Genomic DNA, 22,665 nt, shown 5'->3' with positions numbered 1-22,665 from the left:
AACCCCGACATGTTCCTGTTCCTCCTCGGTACCGGAATCACAGGAGAACTCCATCTCCTCCATACCGAAGAGATGTCGGGTTCGCCATGTACGGAGCATTGAAGACTCCGTTCTCGGACGATATCACCCGAACTCCCTTGCCACAGAACTACCGAACTCCGTCGATGACTTATGACGGGTTAGTGAATCCTCATGACTTCCTGGGACGCTATCAGTATAACATGGCGAACCAGGGTCTCAATGAGGTCCATATGTGCAAGCTGTTTCCCGAGCTGCTTATCGGGAACGCAAGAAGGTGGTTCGATAGCCTCCCCCAAGGCAGCATTAGATCTTACCGAGATCTAATGGATGCTTTCCACAGGAGGTTCTTTCAGAAAGCGGAAGCCCGAATCACTTCGGCTCAGCTGCTTTCTATACGTCAAGGTCGCGACGAAAAGATCAGCGACTTTATGACGAGATTCCACAAGGAATGCCTACAAGTAGATGATCTCAATGATCTACTTGTCATTTCGGCATTCCAAAATGGAATCCTGCCCGGAGCTCTCTACAGAAAGCTCGTGGAATGCAGTCCGCAAACAGCTCAAGAGATGTGGGACATTGCGGACCAGTTCTCCCGTGCCGATGAGGCAGACCGTCGCAAACGGTCTTTAGACAGCTCATCCCGAGGAGACAGGAGGAAGCCCGATCATAGCGATCAGGGACATCCTCGCCGAACTCCTTTTGGCGATCAGGGACATCCTCGCCGAACTCCTTTTGAAAGGATTCAAAGGACTCCGGTGCAAGACCGATTGGGGCCACGTCTCAATCCTGAGAAGCCGCCCGCTCAGTTCGTACCATTGAACAAGTCGAGAGCGGAAATTTTCGAACTGCATTCCGATATGTTCGAAAAACCAAAGCGGATGACGAAATCGGCCGCGCGTCGACCTCAGGATCAATATTGCTCCTTCCATCAAGACCATGGTCACGATACCGAGGAGTGCCGACATTTGGCTGCAGGTATTGATGCTCTTGTGAAAGCAGGGACGTTAAAAAAATACCAAAGCAAGCAGCCGAAAAAGAACAAAAAGCAGAGAGGTGCGAACTGCGCTCCTCAGGATCTGAAAAAGCAACAGGACCCCGAAGACGATGACGAGCTGCAATATGATGGAGTAATCCTGACTATTGATGCTCTCCCTGCCGGGAAGACTAAATCGTCCCTGAAGTCAGAGCGCAGAGGCTTCAATCGAGAGGAGCCAACGCATAAAAGGCTGAAGCAGGACGAAGTGATTACATTTTCAGATGCAGATCCCGTCCCGGCCATCTCTCCTCATCAAGACGCTATTGTCATCCAAGCCGGAGTGGCAAACAAACTGATCCACAGAGTGTTTGTGGATACCGGAGCGTCAGTCAGCATTCTTTTTAAAGAATGTTTCGATAAACTAGAAGTGGATCCAGCTCGGCTCAGTCCGGCTCCACTTCCTCTGAAAAGTTTCGCCCAGGAGGACACCCGCCCTGAAGGTATTATCAGCCTTCCGATCACGGTGGGAAAAGCGCCTACAAGCTCCAGTACGATGATCGAGTTCTTTGTGGTAAAAGCTCGGTCCCCGTACAACGTCATCTTGGGAAGAGACTGGCTCAACGCAGTTCGGGCCGTTTGCTCTACTTATCACCTCACCATCAAGATTCCCACTAAAGGTGGGATAGCGGTCATCCGAGGTGATCAAAAGAGAGCAAAAGAGTGTCTGCAGATTGCGCTTAAAAGTGCCGAGCAATCAGATCGGCATCATCAAGCATAGCAATCACAGCAGCCGGAGTCAGAGGCAAGCGAAATGACCGAAGTCACACCAAAGTCGAACTCAATGACCGTTCAGTTATACGAAGATGATCCATCCAGAACGGTCAAGATCGGTTTCGCGGGAACGCCTCTACTCAGGGAAAAGACCATCCAGCTCCTCAAGGAGTACAAAGATGTCTTTGCATGGTCTCCGTTGGACATGACCGGAGTGCCCCCTGAGGTAATCACTCATCGGTTAAATATTGATCCTTCAGTCCGGCCTATAAAACAGAAGCAAAGACTCTTTGCGGCAGAAAGAAATCAAGTCATCCATGACGAAGTCCGCCAATTATTGAAAGCGGATGTATTATTCGAGGTGAAATATCCTTCTTGGGTGGCCAATCCTGTGATGATCAAGAAAAAAGAAGGAGGATGGCGGATGTGCATAGATTTTACCGATCTAAACAAGCACTGTCCTAAAGATTGCTATCCCCTTCCGAACATAGATAAAAAAGTAGAAGCTTTGATCGGCTTCGAAATTTTCTGTTTTCTTGATTTATACAAAGGCTACCACCAAGTTTTAATGGATGAGAATGATGCTTCAAAAACGGCTTTCATTACTGACTTCGGCATCTTTGCTTATAAAAAGATGCCATTCGGTTTAAAGAATGCCGGAGCCACATATCAAAGGATGGTAGATAAGCTTTTTCGGCATTTGATCGGAAAAGAGGTTGAAGTGTATGTTGACGACATAGTCGTCAAAAGCAGAAGCACTTCGGAGTACGAAGACAACCTCAAATCCACCCTCGACGTGCTCAAAAAAGCCAACCTCAAACTCAATCCCCAAAAATGTACCTTTTTGGTAGATTCGGGAAAGTTTCTGGGTTGTTGGGTTTCAAAGGACGGACTCAAGGCAAATCCCTCAAAAGTTCAAGTTGTTCAGAACATGGCGATGCCGAAGTCCATACATGATGTGCAAAGGCTAACTGGATGTCTAGCCGCACTGAATAGATTCCTTTCCCAAGCAGCCGAAAAGCAACTGCCGTTCTTCAAAGTGTTGAAAAAGGCACCAAAGTTTGAGTGGGGAGCCGAGCAGAAAAAGGCTTTTGACGAGCTCAAAAGTTATTTAGCCAAGCTTCCAATTCTCTCTGCTCCAACAGATGCCGAAGTGATATTCTTATACTTAGCGGCATCAGATCAAACCATTAGCGCGGTGCTTGTACGAGAAGAAGGCCTAAAGCAGCTTCCCATCTACTTTACAAGCCGAGCATTAAGAGGTCCAGAAACAAGGTATCAACCTCTGGAAAAAATTGCTCTGGCGTTAGTAAATGCAGCAAGGAGACTGCGGCCATACTTCTATGCTCACAAGGTATGCGTCTTAACCGATCTGCCACTTCGGCAAGTTTTGACCAAGCCAGAAGCATCAGGCAGAATCGCCAAATGGGCCATAGAGTTGGGAGAACACTCAATCGAATACCTACCTCGGAAAGCCATCAAGGGACAAGCCTTGGCAGATTTTCTTACAGAGGCAAAGTTCGATCAAGTAATCCCTGTCATTGCCGAACAGAAAAATTCTGCCAATACCGAACTAGCACAGCCCCTGGAATCCGAAGTAGAGCCGCCGGATTGCTGGAGCGGATTCGTAGATGGAGCTTCGAATAAAACGGGAAGTGGAGCTGGTATTCTACTTATCGCTCCCAACGGACACGAGGTAACTTATTCACTTCGGTTCTTATTCCCAACTACTAATAACGAAGCCGAATACGAAGCCCTCCTTGCCGGACTTCACTTAGCGCAAAGTCTATTTGTCAAATCTCTCAAAATCCATTGTGATTCACAAGTCATAGTGAATCACATGCTGGGTACAAGTGAAGCCCGAGATGAGAGGATGAAAAAATACTTGGACAAAGCGCAAAGCATTAGCCGAAGTTTCTCTTATTTTCGGATAATCCGCATTCCCAGAGCGGAAAACAGCCGAGCAGATACTTTAAGTAAGTTGGCCTCATATCCGAGCTCAAAGGTGGAGGAATTACTACACCGAAGCATTGATGAAGCTGAGGTACATTCAGTAACCAGCTCGCCGAACTGGATGACGCCGATCTTACAGTATCTAGATCAAGGACAACTGCCCGAGGATAAGAGAGAAGCTCGGAAAATCACATGCCGAGCACTTCGGTATGAACTTCATGAAGGAGTCCTATACAGAAAGTCCTACCTTCAACCGTTATTGCGATGTGTAGGACCAGAAGAGACGGACTACATCCTTAGAGAAGTTCATGAAGGATCTTGCGGTAGCCACATCGGAGCTAGAGCTTTAGCTAAAAAAGTTCTGAGATGGGGATATTATTGGCCAACTTTGGTACAAGAAGCAGTGCAGCTCGTCAAGACATGTACGAAGTGCCAAATCCATGCAAATATCCCAAGGATGCCGCAGACCGATCTATGTACTATGCAAAGCCCTTGGCCTTTTATGCAATGGGGCATAGACATAGTAGGACCACTACCACAAGCTCCTCGGCAAATGAAATTCCTTATCGTTGCCGTGGATTACTTCACGAAGTGGGTGGAGGCTGAACCATTAGCTACGATAACGAGCTCGAAGGCATTGGATTTCGTCTGGAAGAACATAGTGTGCCGATTTGGCATACCCCACATCCTCATTTCGGATAATGGGACTCAGTTCACCGACAAGACATTCAAGAATTGGTGCCAAGAGCTGAATATTCAACAGCGGTTCACTTCGGTCTCCCACCCACAGGCAAACGGACAAACGGAGGTAACAAACCGTATCTTGGTGAAAGGGATAAAAGCTCGGTTAGAACAAGCCAAAAGACAATGGGTAGAAAATCTCCCTCAAGTCCTATGGTCCTACCGAACTACACCCAAAACCTCCAACGGTGAAACTCCGTACAGTCTGGTGTACGGCACTGAAGCCGTGATTCCGGTTGAGATCGGCGTACCCAGTCCCCGAACTCTAAATTTCTCCTCAGAAATGAATGATGACGGACTGAGAGCCGAACTAGATCTGGCCGAAGAAAGAAGAGAATTGGCCTGCATAAAAGCAGCCAAGTACAAGGAGCAAGTAGCCCGGTATTATAACCAAAGGGTGAAAAAGCTGCAATTTCAAGTGGGAGATCTCGTCTTGAGAAACAACGAAGTAAGCCGAGCAGAAAAGCTGGGCAAACTCGAACCCACATGGGAAGGTCCATATCGGGTGTCAGAAGTCCTCGGCAAAGGGTCTTACAAATTGACTCACGTGTCAGGAGAACAAGTACCCCGAACATGGCACATTTCCAACCTCAAGAAGTTCCATTTGTAAGAGACAGTCCGGTCAGTCAGTCTTGTGTCTGGTTCGGTCCTAGGGGTATGTGCTTTCTTCGTTTTTTACTTGTTTTTCATGTTTGTCTATGTGCGTTTTGTCTGTCTATGTGCGTGTCGTCTCTTACAAATGTTACTGAGGTATCTTGTTCTTCGAAGGCTGATCCCCTTTTTAGAACATGTATAAGCCAACGATTGTGAGTCCAAGCTTCTAAGGAGGATACAAGACCACAATTCAGCTTAAGAAACAAGCAGTTCGTCTGAAACGAACTGCAACAAAGGGAAAGTCCGATCCACGCGATAAAACTCGCCGAATTAGGACAAGGGAAAGTCCGATCCACGCGATAAAACTCGCCGAATTAGGACAAGGGAAAGTCCGATCCACGCGATAAAACTCGCCGAATTAGGACAAGGGAAAGTCCGATCCCCAAATTTGGACAAGGGAAAGTCCGATCCGAGCGATAAAACTCGCCAAATTAGGACACAAGCTTAGTCCGGTCAAAGAAATTTACTTCATAAGACCAAAGACGAGTCCGGTCAAAGAAGTTTACTTCATAAGACCAAAGACGAGTCCGGTCAAAGAAGTTTATTTCATAAGACCGAGGACCAAGTCCGGTCAAAGAAGTTTACTTCATAAGACCAAAGACGAGTCCGGTCAAAGAAGCTTACTTTATAAGACCGAGGACGAGTCCGGTCAAAGAAGTTTACTTCATAAGACCGAGGACGAGCACGATGAAATTTTTTCGCTGAGCTGTAAATACGCAGTGATAGAAGCGAAATGAAGATTTCATTTATTAAAACTTGTTCGGCATACAACTCCGCTGCCCTACGAGAAGGCGTTACGCTATTACAAAGGACTATTCTACTGTCCATGGTTGCTAAAGTTGAGCCATCTATTCACAAAATCCTCGTGAAGCCGAGTTCGGTCATTCCGGGCAGCTGAAGAATAAGCAGGTCGACGAGATGCTCTAATCGACCTACCGCCTCTTCCCTGAGCCCGGGAAGCTCTAGCACCTCGGCGGCGAAGAGTCTCTTCACGAATCATTTGCCGATCTTGCTCACTCATAGTCACCGCTCCTCTGCGAACTTCAGTCCGTCCTCGTCTTGACGTCTCCGGTTGTTCCTGAGTTCGTTGCTGACTTGGAGTAGGGTTTTGAGCAAGTGAATCAGAGGTTCGAGCTGGAGTGCGACCATCTGTTGGCGGGAAATGCCTAAGGAATCTCTCGATTGAGGGACGCCGGGAAAGAATGATGTCGTACCGAGAAGCCCAGCGCCGCAATGATTTCACGACTTGTTGGCAAGCCGAGCTCTCCAGCGCATTGTTCCTCCGGAGTACATGATATTCCTCCCACAGTTCGTCAACTCGTTCCTGAACTTCAGAGATGGTCATTCCCCCGCGCCTGCTGATGAAATCCTCATACGCAGTCCTCTCAGCGACGGCAGTATTCAGTTCGGCCTCCAGATCTTTCTTTTCGGACTCTAAGTCCTTATTGTCGGCCTCCAGCTTCACTAAACAAGCCAAGAGTTCGTCATTCTTCATCTGGTCAGCTATGGCTTTTTTCTCAGCTTCGTCTAAAGCGGAAGAGTACAGCCGCTTCCAGTGAAGTACCTCCAGCACCTTAAGAGTTAAGAATACAAAGCAGCTATGTCAGTTCGGCATTTCAGTTTACTGAGCAGGTAGTAAACCACAACAGGAGTAAAAGAGAGTACGAAAAGCTATACGAAGACACAAGTGTAGAAAGAAGAATTTTTTCATTCATAAGAAAAAAATTTTTACACAAGGAGGGCTTCAAGGCCATTTTACAAGAAGGAAGAAACTAAACTAAGAGAAGGGAGACGAAATCATACTCCGCCAGCTTCGTCTCCGGCTCCTCGGTGAGGTTCAGCTTCCTTCTCCTTGTCTGCCTCAGCATCAGCCTCGGCCTCCTTGCTCCCCCCAGCCTGCTCGGTGCCCCCATCACCGATCAGCAGCACCTCTTGCTCGGCCTGCCTGTCTCCGGTCTGCTGATCAAGCTGCTCGGTCTCACCCTCTCCGTGGAAAATTGGAGCGGGTGAAACTGGCCCTAAGGAGGCAAAGATAGCCTCCATATTCTCGTCCCGGTCAGCTCGGCAACTACGTACTCGGTCAGCAGAAAGCAGAACCGAGGACGAAGCAAGCTCCTCAAGGAGCGGCAGACTCTGGAGACGAGCTGCTATCTCTCGGCCGTACAGCGGCAGGACGACTTCGGGCCCTTGCTCGGCATTATCGGTCATCAGTTTCAGCAGATCACCGACAAAGGCCGAAAATTGATTGCTCAGAAAGAGTTTCTCCGCGAAAGCACGGATAACCTCCCCTTGGGCAACCACGGCGGCAGCATCCCTCCATTTCGTCTGCTCTCGCTGTATGACGAGCTGGTTTTTGGCAAACTGGGCTTCATCCTGGGCCGAGATCCTAGCAGCTCTGGCCTTCTCAAAGTCTGCCTTAGCCTGTTCGGCCTGGTGACGAGCAGCCGCCAACTTCCTCTGCATCTCAGCATAATCGTTGGACGCTTTGGAGAGTTCAACGGCGACGAGCTTGGAGAGCATATCGTTCCTCTGAAAATGGAAAAAGGAAAAAGTCAACCGAGGGGCCACAAAAAATACAGGAAAAAAGCAAGGCCAGAAAATCAAGAAGAGAATTCACCTCGGCGAAGTCCGTGGGCCATAAAAAGGGCTCACAGATATGTTCCGAAGGAGGCGCCAAGACCACGTCTTTCTCTGGCGCTCTTGGGGGTTTCTGAATCCTCCCCTTCCCCCTTGCCGAAGTCGACTCCGGCTTCTTTGGATCCGAAGAGGTCTTTTGCCTCTTCGGATTCTTCTCGGCATCAGACGCCGAGCTGGTGGTTTTCGGCCTCTCCGGTTCCTTAGATTCGGAGGATTTGCGACCGAGCTTGTTTAGCAAGTTCACTGCCAAAAAGCAAGAAAACAAGGTTAGTTTTCGTCGTCAAGGCAGTAATGCATAAAAAAGAAATCCTCACCCTCAGTCTCTTCGTCCGAAGACGAGGAGTCGAACACGAAGTCGCCCTTGACGAGCTCAGACTCCGAGTACTGCTTCCTAATCATGGGAATCTTATTGAGCTCGGCCTCGAGCTCGTCCAACGGTTCTACCCGAGGATGAAGAATAACGGACTTCGGCCCTCTCCAGGAAAAGTCCGAAGCCGAAGTCCTATTATAAAAAAAGAAACGATTTTGCCATTTCGGCCATTTGGTTTTACAAAAGGCTCTAAAGGGCTGTAAAGGGATCAAGTAAAACCAAGATCCCTTCCTCTTAAACTGGAAGAAATTAAGGATTGCCCTCAGAGACAGATCCTTATCTAGCCTACGCAGTTCGGCAGCAAAGGCCGATAAGTGCCTCCAAGAGTTCGGAGTCACCTGACCTAAAGGGAGTTGAAAAAAATCAAGCAGCTCTACAAAGGCAGGGGGAAGAGGGAAACGAAGCCCGCATTCCAAGCCGGCTTCATAAACGGTGGCGTAACCCTCCGGCGGCGAGTCAGCCCTATGAAGGTCGTCGGGAATCGCAACCTTCCCCCCAGGAAAAAAATATTTTTCGTGTAAGGATATCACAGTATCCTTACTCAAGATGCTGTGAAAATACTCTACGGTCTTCTCCCCGGATTCTTTCCGGCTAGAAGACCCCTTACCCCCTTTCCTACCGCTACCTGACTCAGAAGAAGAAGAAGACATGGTTCTTACTCTTTGAAAGTCTGAAGAAATTCTGAAGAAATTCTTGAAAGCGGAAGGAAATTTTTACGCAAAAGAGAGAGAATGCAGAAGAAGCAATAGCAAAAGTGTTCAAATGATGAAGAAAGGACGTATTTATCAGATTCGGAGAAGATTTCAAAATCATCGCACCGTTTCGACTCCCACCTTTTCAGGATTCAACGGCCGGATTTTACTGTCGCATTTAATGCAGTCACGCGCAAGGCACGTCCCCTGACGTCAGCCTCCCCCGTACCTTTATCCAGAATGCCGAAGTGACTCGCTTCGCCGAAGTGATTCACTTCGCTTTTCGGGGGGGTAGTGATGGGGTACGTACTAAACAAGCCCAATAGCAGTGACGGCCCATCAGCCCAAAGCCCAAGGAAGAGTATCAGTTCGGCATTACCAAAGAGTTCGGCCCCAGCCTACAGCTCGGTAAAAGCCGACCAATCAAGCTCTACTCTCAGATCGGCAAAAGCTGCTCGGCAATAGTTCAGCAGTTCGGTCTCAGTATTCGACCGAACTGGGAGATAGTGGACTCATGCAGAACCTCCACGACCTCCACTACACGATCTATTTAGTGGTGTCAACTCACGCAGGATCTCATGCAGGATAGCGGACCAAACAAAGAGATAATGGACCCATGCAGGATCTCATGACCTCCACGACATCCACAACCTAGTTAGTGGTGATGTAAGCCACGACTTAGTTAGTGGTGATGCAAGCCACGATCTTAGTTCAATGTATAAATAGAACTTAGATCAGATAGACTAGGAGGAAGAAGAAGCTCTCTAAACATCAAATATCATATAGCAAGTCTGTATTTGTAAGCTGTAAACCAGATCAAGCAATACAATCTTGCCCTCCTTTCTTCCCGTGGACGTAGATTTACCTCAGTAAATCGAACCACGTAATTCCTTGTGTCGTGATCTATATTTTCTTTTATCCGCATTTGTTACCATCAAAAATTCGCCCAATCATCACTCCACAAAAGAATACTTAAAAAAGGGCAGTATGCTTAAGTACATGAGTTAGCAACTTGAAACTACAAGTTATGCATTAGCCAACAAGTTCATCCATGAAGAGACACTAGAAATTAAAGGCAACCTGCCACTTTTTGTTTCATTCGGAATCAGTAGTTAGCAATTACACATAACATAAGGAAGAGATCCCATGCTTATACGAGCTTCCTTCAAATGATATCGAACCCTCCCCAACAAACAACAAATTAATTCATAATCCTATGTTTAAGTCTAGGAATATGGGAAAATTCCACGAAAGTACCTCCTGGGAGGTAGTATCCGTCATTTGTTCCCGCAAAAAAAAAGTTTCCAGAGAGGGGAAAGACGCGAGTTGCTCATGCGTGTTTGAATTTATACACGCGATTTGCTCATGCGTGTTTAAATGAATGAAATTGCGAGGCTTCTGCCCTCTTCCTCATTCCCAGCGCTCCCCCTCTCTGCACGGCGATAAGCTGCGAAATCCTCATCTAGCCGACGAAAATCGAAGTGAATCCGACATATAGCTGCTCCCAATTCCTCTTTTAAGCGTTGTTAGGTAAGATTTTACCCTAAATTTCGATTTTAGTTGGTTATTATAGATTTAGGGTTCATGATTTGAAATTTTTGGTTGAATTATTGAATTTGTCAATTATTGAAATTGGTGTCGAATTATTGAAATTGGTGGCGAATTTTTGTTAAAATATTAAAATTGGTGTCGAATTTTTGTTGAAATAGGTTTCGAATGTTTGGTGTTGTGATGAATTTGTGATGAATTTGGTGTTGAATTGTGATGAAAGACATGTTCGGATGAATTTGATGTTTAAATTGGGTTGAATTTGGTGTTGGAATTTGTGATGAAGTTGGTATTGAATTGTGATGAAAGACATGTTGGGATGAATTTGGTGTTGAAATTGGGATGAATTTGGTGTTGAATTTGTGATGAATTTGGTGTCGAATGTTGTTAATTGTTGATTACATTAGGTTGTCGCGATATGGACCAGAAGATCCTTCTGTATTGCATTATCAGCACAGTCATATATCTCGCAAGGCGTGGGCAGGCGAGGAAACAACTCCTTTCAATATTCGGCGCTTTGAGGGCCATTTTTGGGAAATAGATAATCATCACAGACGCGTGATTGAGTATGTCTGCAGATTTGGTTTCGGTGGGGTTTTTTACTGTGGGAAGGCTCTAGATGTAGATCATGCTTTGATCACAACTTTGGTTGAACGTTGGAGGCCAGAGACACATACATTCCATCTTCCTGTAGGAGAAGCTACTGTTACATTACAAGACGTTCAAGTATTATGAGCTCTACGTGTAGATGGAGTACCCTTTACAGGAAATGGGTATTGTGAATCTGGGTGGAGGAGTTTATGTGATGAACTGTTGGGCTTCTATCCCCTTCAAAGCGAGATGAAGGAAAATGGTATCTTGGCATCGGCTCTAATACATAGGATGTCGATTGAACCGTTAGAAGATGGTCTGGAAGACGAGGCCTACATTCAACGAGCACGTATGATTGTGCTTGTGCTATTGGGAGGGTTGACATTACCTGAGGGCTCAAGGTGTAATTTTCCCGAAAAAAAAGGTTGCTGCAAGAAGAAAACAAAGTAGTATAATGATACGAAGCTATTATTTAGTTATATCTTTTGATTCACCAAATCCTTCCATATATTTGTTATCTTGGTCAATAAGTTAGGGTATAGTATTTGAGTATTATAAATAGGGATAGATTATTATTATTTGCATTCATTCAGAAAATCAATAAAATCGTTACGTGTCCAACAACGTGTTGAGAAATTCTCTTTCACTAAGATCTCGCGCTGCCCGACGGAGAGGAATTCCCGCGCACAGCCGGTTCTTTGCTACCGCCGATCCTTCGCTAGGACGCCGGAGAAACGGGATACGACGTAGTGTCGTATCATCTCCACTTACGATGAGAAAGTTCCCAACGATGCCGCTCACAATGGGGGCTCTAATCTTGATGTTCCAAACAACGAGGCCATAGAAGAGATCGAGAAGACCGACGATATGCCGCTGCAAAGGCTCGTCGGGGTATATGATGAGAAGATTGGCGAAGATGGAAGTGATGCAGGATAGAAAATGGAGGAGGAAGAGAGTGAGAATAAGAGGGAAAATTTGAAGAAGGGATCGAGAAATGATAAAAAAGGTGAGGCTATGGAGTTGGAATCGCCGAGGAGTGAGAGGCCAACAAGGGAGAGGAAAACGGTGGAGAGATTCGTCGTGGGGGAGAGTCCCAGGGCCTCGGCTACCAAGACTCTGTCAATTGAAAAGGGTAAAGGCACACAGCTTAAGGACATCCCAACTGTGGCATTCAAGTTGCCTAAGAGGAAAACTGATGAGACCCTACAGCTTCTCCACACTATTCTTGTTGGGAAGAAATCTAAGGTTCACACCCTTAAGAAAAATATAGGCCTCTTTTCTGGTTTTGTATGGGTTGAGAATGAGGAAAAGCAGAGGACAAAAGTCAAGGAGAAATTGGAAAAATGTGTTAGAGGAAAGTTGCTGGATTTATGTGATGTTCTTAACATCACTGTGAACAAAACCTCTACAAAGAAGGAAGAACTTACAACAGTGTTGGTGGACTTCTTGGAATCTCCACATGCTACAACAGATAGCTTGCTTGCTGACAAGGAGAAGAAGGGTAAGAAGCGGAAGAGTAGGGGATCAACAAGCAAAAGTCCCAGTTCTTCTAATGCGACTGCTGGACAATCAAAAAAGAAACAAAAGTTGGATTCTACATCTGGGAAGAAGTCAAAGCCTTCTATGGAAGAAGAGCAAGACGGGTGATGATGATAAAAGTAAATCTTCACAACTTGAAGATGATCATGATGATGACAGCGTAGTTGGTGAAGCAGAAAGTGAACAGGAAGAGCATCACTCGGATGAAGGTACGGATGATGATGAAGATGAACCTGAGACGTATATGGTTGACGGGAAAAGTTCCTCTAAGAAAAGTGCAAAGAAAGATACTGAGAAGACTGCGCTGAGTGTTCTTGGAGGTGATAAAGGAGGACATTCAACTGTTCGATATGTGTTTGATCCCGGAGGAGACACCTCGCTAAAGCTTTTGCTTTCAACTCTCGTCGTTGGTTTGTGGTTCCCACCTTGAGGACAAGGTGGATTTTAACCGTGGGGGAGTTGATACGAAGCTATTATTTAGTTATATCTTTTGATTCACCAAATCCTTCCATATATTTGTTATCTTGGTCAATAAGTTAGGGTATAGTATTTGAGTATTATAAATAGGGATAGATTATTATTATTTGCATTCATTCAGAAAATCAATAAAATCGTTATGTGTCCAACAACGTGTTGAGAAATTCTCTTTCACTAAGATCTCGCGCTGCCCGACGGAGAGGAATTCCCGCGCACAGCCGGTTCTTTGCTACCGCCGATCCTTCGCTAGGACGCCGGAGAAACGGGATACGACGTAGGGTCGTATCATATAACGGCTCCATTTAATCCCACGAGTACACCCTTTGCACTACTCTTCTTGAAACAGCCAACCAGCTTAACAAAAGACAAGGAACTTGCAGATTTGATTCTGCAAAATCTCAACAAACTACAAGGTACAGCTTCCTTTTATATACCCCCCTCACCACAAATCCACTTCACAATCAGTAGACAAAGAATAGAGGGTAGGGAGAGAGTGAAAGTAAGAAGATGCGTAGGAAAAACTATCATGTTTCAGCGAGGAGCTAGAACCTCAGTCAGCCTGCAAAGGGCAAGGTAATCACTTCACCCTTCCTTATAACTCCATTTCATTCACATAGAACAGCACATCATAAGAACCAAAGCAGATCAGTAACAACTCCTTTAAGCTAACCTCTCACTCTTGCTCATCCTGTGAATCATTAAAATCTTAAGTAACAATAACACATCAGCAAGCTTCTGGTGTTACAGATAGGCTGATCATAGATTTTCAATAAGGGACCAAACATGGCACAACGAGAACTATGGAGCACCTAAACTCCTTTAACCTCATAAGTAAAACTTAGCTATCGGTAAAAGAAATGAAACAGAAATTTTGAACTTAGCTTGAGGAGGGGCTGCCCCCTGTGATGAACCGATGTCGCCGAGGGGTGGAGGACTCCAGGGTAGCGGTGTTTCAGCCGGACAACCAGCGAGGCGGCGGTGGCTACGGGAAGGCGCCGAAGCTGGACGGAGGAAACTCGTATGTCTCGCAGTATAGCGGCTGCCTCGGAGATGCCGGAAAGAGACGGAGGAGTAAGAGACTCCACCGGCGAAAAGACGGCGCCGGCGGAGGGAGATCTGCGGCGAGATTTCTGAGACAGCAGCAGACGCTGCGGTGCTGACCGTCGACGACGCTTGAGCCGCTGGAGTCGGCGGCGGTGGCGGCGGCTCGTCACTAGCCGGAATTGGAGCAAGAGGCGCGATGATATCGATGAGAGAAGGGAGAGAGATAGAGAGATTAGGGCTGAAATTGAGGTTAAATTCCAAGAAAGGACGTCATGGCAAAATTTATCCGCCATTTGTACCATGAAAAAAGAAGTTTCCAGACATAGGAAAGACGTGAGAAGCTCTCGCGTGTTTTAAAAGTATAGACGCATTAGCCTAATTCGTGTTTAAATAAAACACGCATATTCCTCTCGCGTGTATTAAAGGAGAGACGCATCTTCCTCTCGCGTGTTTAAATAAAACACGCATATTCTTCTCGCGTGTATTAAATGAGAGACGCGTCTTCCTCTCGCGTGTTTAAAGCAAAGACGCGACAGGCTCTCGCGTGTCTCCCTTGCTTCACAAAATCCGTCCAGAAGGCAGAACATACCACAAAACGCGAAGCAGCAGCGAAAATCGGTGAAAATCAGCGAAATTCTTCCGAAAATCGGCGAAATTCGAAGCCTAATCCGATATTTAGCTCTCCTATTCCAATTTGAAGTGTTGTTAGGTAACTTTCAACCCTTACTTTCGATTTTTATTGGTATATTTTAGGTAGGTATAATAGTTAGGGTTCATGGGGTAGAAAGTATTTTGTTGAATTTGGTTGAATTTGGAGATGAATTATTCAATTTGGTTGATTTTATCTTGAAATTGGTTGTATTTGATGTTGAATTATTCAATTTGGTTGATGTTTTGTTGAAGTTTTGAATACGGTCGAATAAGGTGTTACTTTGTTGAATTAGGTGAATTTGGTGTTAATTTGGTGAATGTGATTGATATTTTGTTGAATTATTGAATTTGGTTTTGAATTATTGAATTTGGTTGAATTATTGTTGAATTATTGAACATGGTTGAATATGGTGTTAATTTGTTAAATTTGGTGTTGATTTGTTGAACATGGTTGATATTTTGGTTTTGAATTATTGAATTTGGTTGAATTTATTAAGTTAGATTTTTTTTTATAAAATTTGGTTTATAATTAAACATGTTAAATTTTGATTATATTAGGATGTCGCGATATGGACCAGAAGATCCTTATGTATTGCATTATCAGCACAGTCATATATCACGCAAGGCGTGGGCAGGCGAGGAAACAACCTCTTTCAATATTCAGCGCTTTGAGGGACATTTCTGGGAAATCGATAATCATCACAGATGCGAGATTGATTATGTCTGTAGATTTGGTTTAGGTTGAGTTCTTTTCTGTGGTAAGGCTCTGGATGTAGATCATGCTTTGATCACAGCATTGGTTGAGCGTTGGAGGCCAGAGACACATACATTCCATCTTCCCGTAGGGGAAACTACCATTACATTACAAGACGTTCAACTATTATGGGCTTTACGTGTAGATGGAGTACCCTTCACAGGAAATGGGTTTTGTGAAACTGGGTGGAGGGGTTTATGTGAAGAGCTCTTGGGCTTCTATCCCCTTCAAAACGAGATGAAGGAAAACGGTATCTTGGCATCCGCGCTAATACATAGGATAATGATTGAACCGTTAGAAGATGGTCTCGAAGACGAAGCCTACATTCAACGGGCACGTATGATTGTGCTTGTGCTATTGGGAGGGTTGATCTTACCCGACGGCTCAGGGTGTAAGATACCTCTCATGTGGTTGACCCAAATTCGAGATGTGGAGGCTGCCTCTATGATTAGTTGGGCGAGTGCTGCACTTGCTACATTATACCATAATCTTTGTGAGGCGTCCATGGGCAAAAGGACAGACATTGGAGGTCCAACAGTGCTCCTACAGCTTTGGGTGTGGGAGAGAATGCCCACTTTGAGACCGAATTTTGTATCGGCACGTATACATACAAACAACACTCCATGTGCATTAATGTAAGTTTGTTGTTTCCTCTCTTTTGTGTATTTAATGACAACATATTAAATTGACAACTTTTCTTATTGTAGGTGGACTGGCTCCTATATGATAAACAGAGCCCCCAAACATTCTGTTCGACATTATCGTGAACAGTTATCATTACTCCAAAATAGCCAGGTAAAATGAATAATGTTTGATATATATTTGGGTAACTTTAATGTAAACTTGTTATTGTAGTTTATTTGGATGCCCTACGTGGACCGTCAATTGCCAGACTCCTGCCTCGAGATGAACAACAGTTGAAGATCTGTGACGTACATGGTTTGTTGGGCTATTGTCGAAACACATGAGCCTGAGTGCGTGGTTAGACAATTTGGAGGCACGCCGTTCATCCCGGAATTGCGTGATTGGGGTTTCAATGAAAATCACTTCAAAACCAATCGTCGTGGAAAGGCTAAGACGAACTGGGCTGTGCAGAACAAGGCCTACATCCAATATTGGGAGAGAAGGTCGGAGTTCGTTACTAATCATTACATGGAGCCTCTTGCAGACCACGTGCAGGTGATGAGAACTCGACAATACATGGAGTGGTATTTTAAAATTACCATTACATATATCACGCAGCCGGGTAGGCTTCCAGAAGTAGGGATGAACACTGTTGCATCATCATCTACACTCCAAGTAAGTATTGTATTTTTATAGTTGTTGTTTCATTTTAAAAGTATGACAGTTATTAAATATGCACGTTTTATTTGTTACAGGCGGAGACATTGGCACGTGTATTTCATATGTCGCGCGGTTTTGACCCAGCAGACGTCGTAGGATTGTTGCATGAGATTAACAGTCTTGCTCTTAACTGCCTCACCGAGTGTGGTGAGAGTGAACGCACGGTCATACCTTCCACACAGCGCAGTGATGTGGATATGTCCCGGGGGTTTATCCGAAGAGCTCGCGGTGTTGGTCAGAGAGGTATCCGAACAGGCGGGCATGGTTATTCACGGCATTTCAGAATGTCCCAAGACATGCCAGGGTCATCACAAGCAGCAAATGAAGAAAATATTAATTCAGATGACAACATAGATTTGGATACAATCATCGACAATTTTGCTGCTGAGCCCGAAATGCAAAATCCACCAGCACCAGATCCCTCTAGTTGGTTTCCTACTTGGTCAGACGCGCCACAGTCTAGTTGGGTGACTCCATTAGATAGAGTTGGGCTACCATGGAATCCTACTACACAGGATTCATTCTTTTCGGATGTCCATATCGTGCACTCTCCGACAAATGATGATGATGATGATGATGATGCTGATGATGATGATGATGCTGATGATGATGATGATGATGATGCCGATGCTGAGGTTGCTCCTAGGAGTAGTGCCTACATAGAGCGCCTCACGAGGAGAGAGCATATTGATCCTCCTAGGAGTAGTGTCCAACTTGATCGGCCTAGTAGCAGTTCACATACATCCCGTCCCGATAAGGAACGCTCCAGACCAAGTTTGTCTCAGACAATATTGGGTATGTTCCCACGTAGAAGGTCTAGTCATGACAACAGAGGAAAAGGCCCGAGTAAATATACACCTTCGTCCTTTAAGTAGAATATTATCATTAGGTGTATTGTCTATTTATTACAGGTGGATTGATTTGAGATGTACTGTTTACTTATTATATGTTGATTGATCTGAGATGTACTGTTTGTTTATTACAGGTGGATTGATCAATAAATAAAGTAAGCTCTGTCGAAATTTTTGTTAAACAATATTACTTAAGAATGTCATTTCAGTCTTAAACATGGTTCAAACACATAATAAATTTCAAAGGCGGCATCTGAGATCTACACAACACGTCCTATAGTGCACTTTCTTCTATTGAGGCCGGTCTCTCCACAAAGGCGGCATCGAGGAGGAGCTCTTGGTGCATCTTCTTCGCGCTCATCCATTTGGTTGTGTATTCTGCTTCTGTTGTACCGCCCACGTGAACGAGGAAGTAGCCGTGCTGGTGAACATTCCATTGTCCATTCAGGTTCATACCAATAATCTTGGTGTCTCAGTGGACGGAACGCAGCTGCATAAAATTGCAACTGTAAGACATGATAATAACGTAAGAATAAAAAGTATCTAAACAACATACCTGCGTACTGGTGAATCCAAACATCTGTATGGTATCGTGAATCAACATGACTAAAGATGTCATCACTGCGTTCTCTCAGCACCGCAACAGCGTGAGGGCAAGGCATTCTCCAGGTCTGCCACTTTCCACACGAGCATCTCTTTTCACGGTAATCTACAACATGTATATTATGGCCTCTACCCGGACCTCTGTGATAGGTTAGCACATCATAAGTTCCACGTGCTATGCTTGTAGTCCTAACATGATGACGTCTCCCTCGACGGTCATTCTTCTGAAATAACTCCCAAGCCCACGGTGTCAAAGGCGTCTGACATTGTTTGGCTAGAGTCGTTCGGTTAACAAACCAGTTGATGGTCCGCCAGAATGTAATATCAATGATAGCTGTAATTGGGAGTTCCCTCGCAGATAACAACACATTGTTATAACACTATGCCATGTTAGTAGATGTCTCACCCCATCGACGAAATTGGTCGTGTGCCATAGTCCACTGCGATCTATCTATGGTGGTTTCTAGGTACCTCAGAGCTTCTGGACTCACCTTTTCTAATTCACGCCTTGCAGTCCAATATCTCCGCTCCTCAATTACTTCACCCATTATCCATACCCATTTCTTTACTCCGGGGCCTTTGTGTCTTTGTAACACATTCGATCTAACGTGAATTAAACAGTATCGATGATAACCAACTGGTACCTCTTTCTACACATCAGACTTCATGGCATTTATAATGCCTTGATGTCTGTCACTTATTATGCACACTTCCTGGTCATGCTTTATAATATGCACTCTCACAAGATTCAAAAACCAACTTCAACTCTCATTTGTTTCTTCATCAACAATAGCAAAAGCAACAGGCAAACAGTTCTTATTTGCATCGTAACCTACTGCAGCAACTAATTTTCCTTTCAGTCTTCCACACAGGTGGGTCCCATCAACTGATAAGACCGGCTTTGCTACTTGGAACGCCTCTATTGCTGGCCCAAATGCCCAAAATACGTAGCGGAACACCTTTGTATTACCTTGACTCAATACAGGGTCATGCAACCACTCAACGATTGTCCCCTGATTTTGAGTTTACAACTCAGTCAGGTAGCTGGGGAGTTGTCTGAATGATCCCTCCCACCCACCATATACAAGCTCAATAGCTTTTCTGCGAGCGTACCATGCTTTCTTGTAGCTGATTTTCATGTGAAATTTATCTTTGATATATGTAAGTACTGCAGAAGGCTTGAATTCAGCATCGTTTTCAATTTGACTTCGAATACAGAGAGCAATGATGGATGATGTAAGATTAACATGTTCACTTGGATCGTGATCTCCCATACAGCAATGACGATCAACCCATGAGTTGATAGACCAGCTACCATCACGTTTCTTAAACGTTGCTTTAACCTCCCAATTACATGGGTAGCGTTGCCCAAGGTCCCTGCCTTTTCTTTTCGGACCAAATGGGTCCCTACAAACTGCATGCCATCTTCTTGATTTACTATCCATAACCTCATACATCCGACCTGTTCCCACATGCCATAATGTGACAGCAGTTTTCAATTGCAATTTGCTATCAAATTTTGTTCCCACATCTATATGTCTCGGATTATCCTCATCCCAATACCACATATCTTCTTCAACCAAACCATGGTCTTCTGAAAAGTAACCTCGGCTGCCTTCACATGGTAATGATTCTGAAAAATGGTAACCCTTCAGGCACATAGTCGGGAACAGATTGCTCCCCACGAACAGATGGTTGTACATAATTCTCAACCATCATATCAAGTGTCTCGTCGTCTGTAGAATCTTCACATGATTCTGCACTATAATCAGGATCACTTGGTTGAGAACCATCGGAACCATCACAGTCAGAACCATCTGCACCATCAACATTATCTGCACCATCACAATTATCAGAACCATCTGAACCATCACAATTATCAGAACCATCTGAACCATCATAACCATCAAATGTCACATTTGGTACATCTACTGGTTCAGCAACATCCCTCCCAGATGTGTTGAATTCAAAGCTATGATATTCATCATCCCTCCTAGATGTCCCGACATCAAAACTAGGATAAGCATCTCTCCTAGACGTTCCAACATCATGATTGGTGATAGGAGGTTCAAATTGCAACGCAGTGGTAACATGAGTATATTCAATAAAAAGTTCAATTTGACGTGGATTTTCAGCAAACATATACTCCAACAAATTATCATCCACTGGTGTAGCTATATAATTCACTACTCCACTAAAAACCACAGGATGCCTCCATGTTAAATCAATCGTATGTGCATCCAACTCAATTCCAATTTTTTCACATATCATTGAAACAAGCTGATAATAAGATATCTTTTCATTCAATATAATAAATGATTTTGCACGAGGGGGATCATAAGCAACACCCAAACCTGGGAGCTGAATAATTTTCCCATCCCAATATAAACTCACAAACACCATTAAACCTGCAAAATAAGTATAACATAACATCATATACTATAAATTCAACATACTTAAATAAATATTGAACAAAATTAAAACCGAAAATTCAATACCAAGTTCAATGCCATAAACCCTAGATCTATACCTAACTAACATATAGCAATGATAATTGAAATTAATAGTAAAAAATTACCTAACACCACTTAAATTAGGAATTAGAGCATCAAAATATCGGATTCACTTCGATTTTCGCCGGCTAGAGACGTTGGCCGTCGCTGAGAGGGAGAGAATGAGCGAGGTGGAAGTGAGGTCCAAAGTGAGGTTTCTGCCTTCTGGACCGACTTTGTAATTCAAGGGAGACATGCGAGAGCGTGTTGCGTGTTTGCTTAAAGACGCGAGAGCGTGTCGCGTGTTACATATACACGCGAGAGACTGATGCGTGTTTAATTAAACACGCGAGAGCTTCAAGCGTGTTTAGTTAAAACACGCGACAGCTTGTCGCGTCTTTCCCCTCTCTGGAAACTTTTTTTTCGGGGTACAAATGGCGGATAAAAATCGCCATGAGGCTGTTTCTTGGAATTTCGTCCTGAAATTGAATTGGGGATTTTGGGAGTGAGGAAGAGCCGACGGTGGGAGGGAGTATGTTTTCTTAATTGGGGCCGCCTCCTTTTTCAGTTTGGTCCTTTTTAGTTTGGACCAGGGAATTTAAGCAACAAAAGAATTTGGACCCTCCATTTAATTTTGGGCCAGAAGGGTTTAAAATAAATCAAGGTCGGTTCATGTCATTAAGGGCCACGGAACATTTGAGCCACGGCCCTAGATAAATTTGAGACTTAAGTAATTAAATCTGAGAGGATTTACTTAAAAAATTAAATCCAATAGGAATTACTTAAGAAATTAAATCCAAGAGTATTTAAATGCAAATTGGACATATGATAATCTAGATCATAGCGTGAGCCGCTAATTAAAGTATCAAAATTTCTTATAGACTCCTCTAAAGTCTTCCCAGATAAAATAGTGGGAAATCATTAGAGATAAGAATCGAGGAAATTAACTAATACTCGAGAAATTCGGCAAGGTCCCAAGTAAATTAAATCACCTGATTTAATTAATGCTCAAGAATCTTATGGATTTAGAAAGAAGAAAGAGAAAAGAAAAAGAGCACTCTTAGGCATGCATGCACGCAAGATAAATGATTACTTAAGCCTAGATTAAGTATATTATTTGTTTATGAAGGGACATTGTCGTACTACAAGTAAAATCCAGTCAAGGAACGCTCATTTGAAAGTTTAAACGAAAGAGGTGGGCTCTTCTTTCTTTTAAAGCGTGTTTTATGTTAAAACATGATTTATTTTGAGTGAGTTGTTATGCCATGTTTTGTTTATGATTACCTATATGTTGGCTATGCCAAACCAGTTTAATCGAATTCGGGTCCCAGTAGGGCCGCAAACCCTACTCGGACTAGTGTACACATAGGGACCATGTGTTAGCGCCAGGTTGGGCGGTCCAGTGACCGTTGGAATGTGGCCACATTCCCGGTTCACACAGATCCGATATGGTATATCATCAGAAGTTTAAATGATTGCAGTCTATTGTCAGAAAGAAATAACAGTTTTAGTGACCGGGACTTGTTTTCAGAAAAACTCCGCGTTCACTCAACTTGGCTGACAACTAAAGAGAAATGTTTTCGGCATGAGCCCACTGAGTGCATCAAGTACTCAGCCCTGCATATTGTTTTCCTTAATGTGCAGGTTGATCGATGTCAAAGCCGAGGAGGTGTTTGGACAGAAGGCTAAATAAGTAGGAAGATAGCTGGTATAGCATGTCTTCATACATATTACATCTGTCTTGGTACTCTTTCGTTGCAAAAATTTAGAACTTTCTTTTAGCAAAGACAATTGTTCCATAACTACTCTGATTCAGTATGATTTGTACCCTCAACACATTTCAGACAATGTTTCCTTTGATTTAAGCATCTTATGATGAGTTGAGACAGCTTCAGTAAGTTTTAGTCGCGATATAGCAACACTTTCTTTGACTAGGGAGATGTGGTCGTGACACTA

The 22,665-nt window shown here is 44.2% G+C and overlaps 1 protein-coding gene and 1 pseudogene across 1 annotated transcript; both read left to right on the top strand.

The window, feature by feature from the left end:
• The first annotated feature begins 11,861 nt into the window (after positions 1-11,861).
• Positions 11,862-17,761, top strand: LOC121766021 (annotated as a pseudogene).
• LOC121797829 (serine/threonine-protein phosphatase 7 long form homolog) lies at positions 13,447-16,354 on the top strand. Its single transcript, XM_042196576.1, has 4 exons — positions 13,447-13,543; positions 15,224-16,054; positions 16,127-16,214; positions 16,275-16,354. Exons 2-4 carry the CDS (start codon positions 15,657-15,659, stop codon positions 16,338-16,340), a joined length of 552 nt encoding a protein of 183 aa, XP_042052510.1. The 5' UTR covers positions 13,447-13,543; positions 15,224-15,656; the 3' UTR covers positions 16,341-16,354.
• Positions 17,762-22,665: the final 4,904 nt, after the last annotated feature.

Source organism: Salvia splendens, chromosome 1 (genome assembly GCF_004379255.2).
Source record: "Salvia splendens isolate huo1 chromosome 1, SspV2, whole genome shotgun sequence".
Taxonomy (NCBI): Eukaryota; Viridiplantae; Streptophyta; class Magnoliopsida; order Lamiales; family Lamiaceae; genus Salvia; species Salvia splendens.
Note: the sequence above shows the minus strand (reverse complement) of the source record. Positions and strands in the feature narration are given on the sequence as shown.

Excerpts from the sequence above, each read along its gene's own strand:
- LOC121797829 (XM_042196576.1), top strand. The coding sequence starts at position 15,657 with ATGAAGGAAAACGGTATCTTGGCATCCGCGCTAATACATAGGATAATG. Across the intron at positions 16,055-16,126 it reads AACACTCCATGTGCATTAAT|GTGGACTGGCTCCTATATGA; the intron begins GTAAGTTTGTTG and ends TTCTTATTGTAG. Across the intron at positions 16,215-16,274 it reads CATTACTCCAAAATAGCCAG|TTTATTTGGATGCCCTACGT; the intron begins GTAAAATGAATA and ends TTGTTATTGTAG.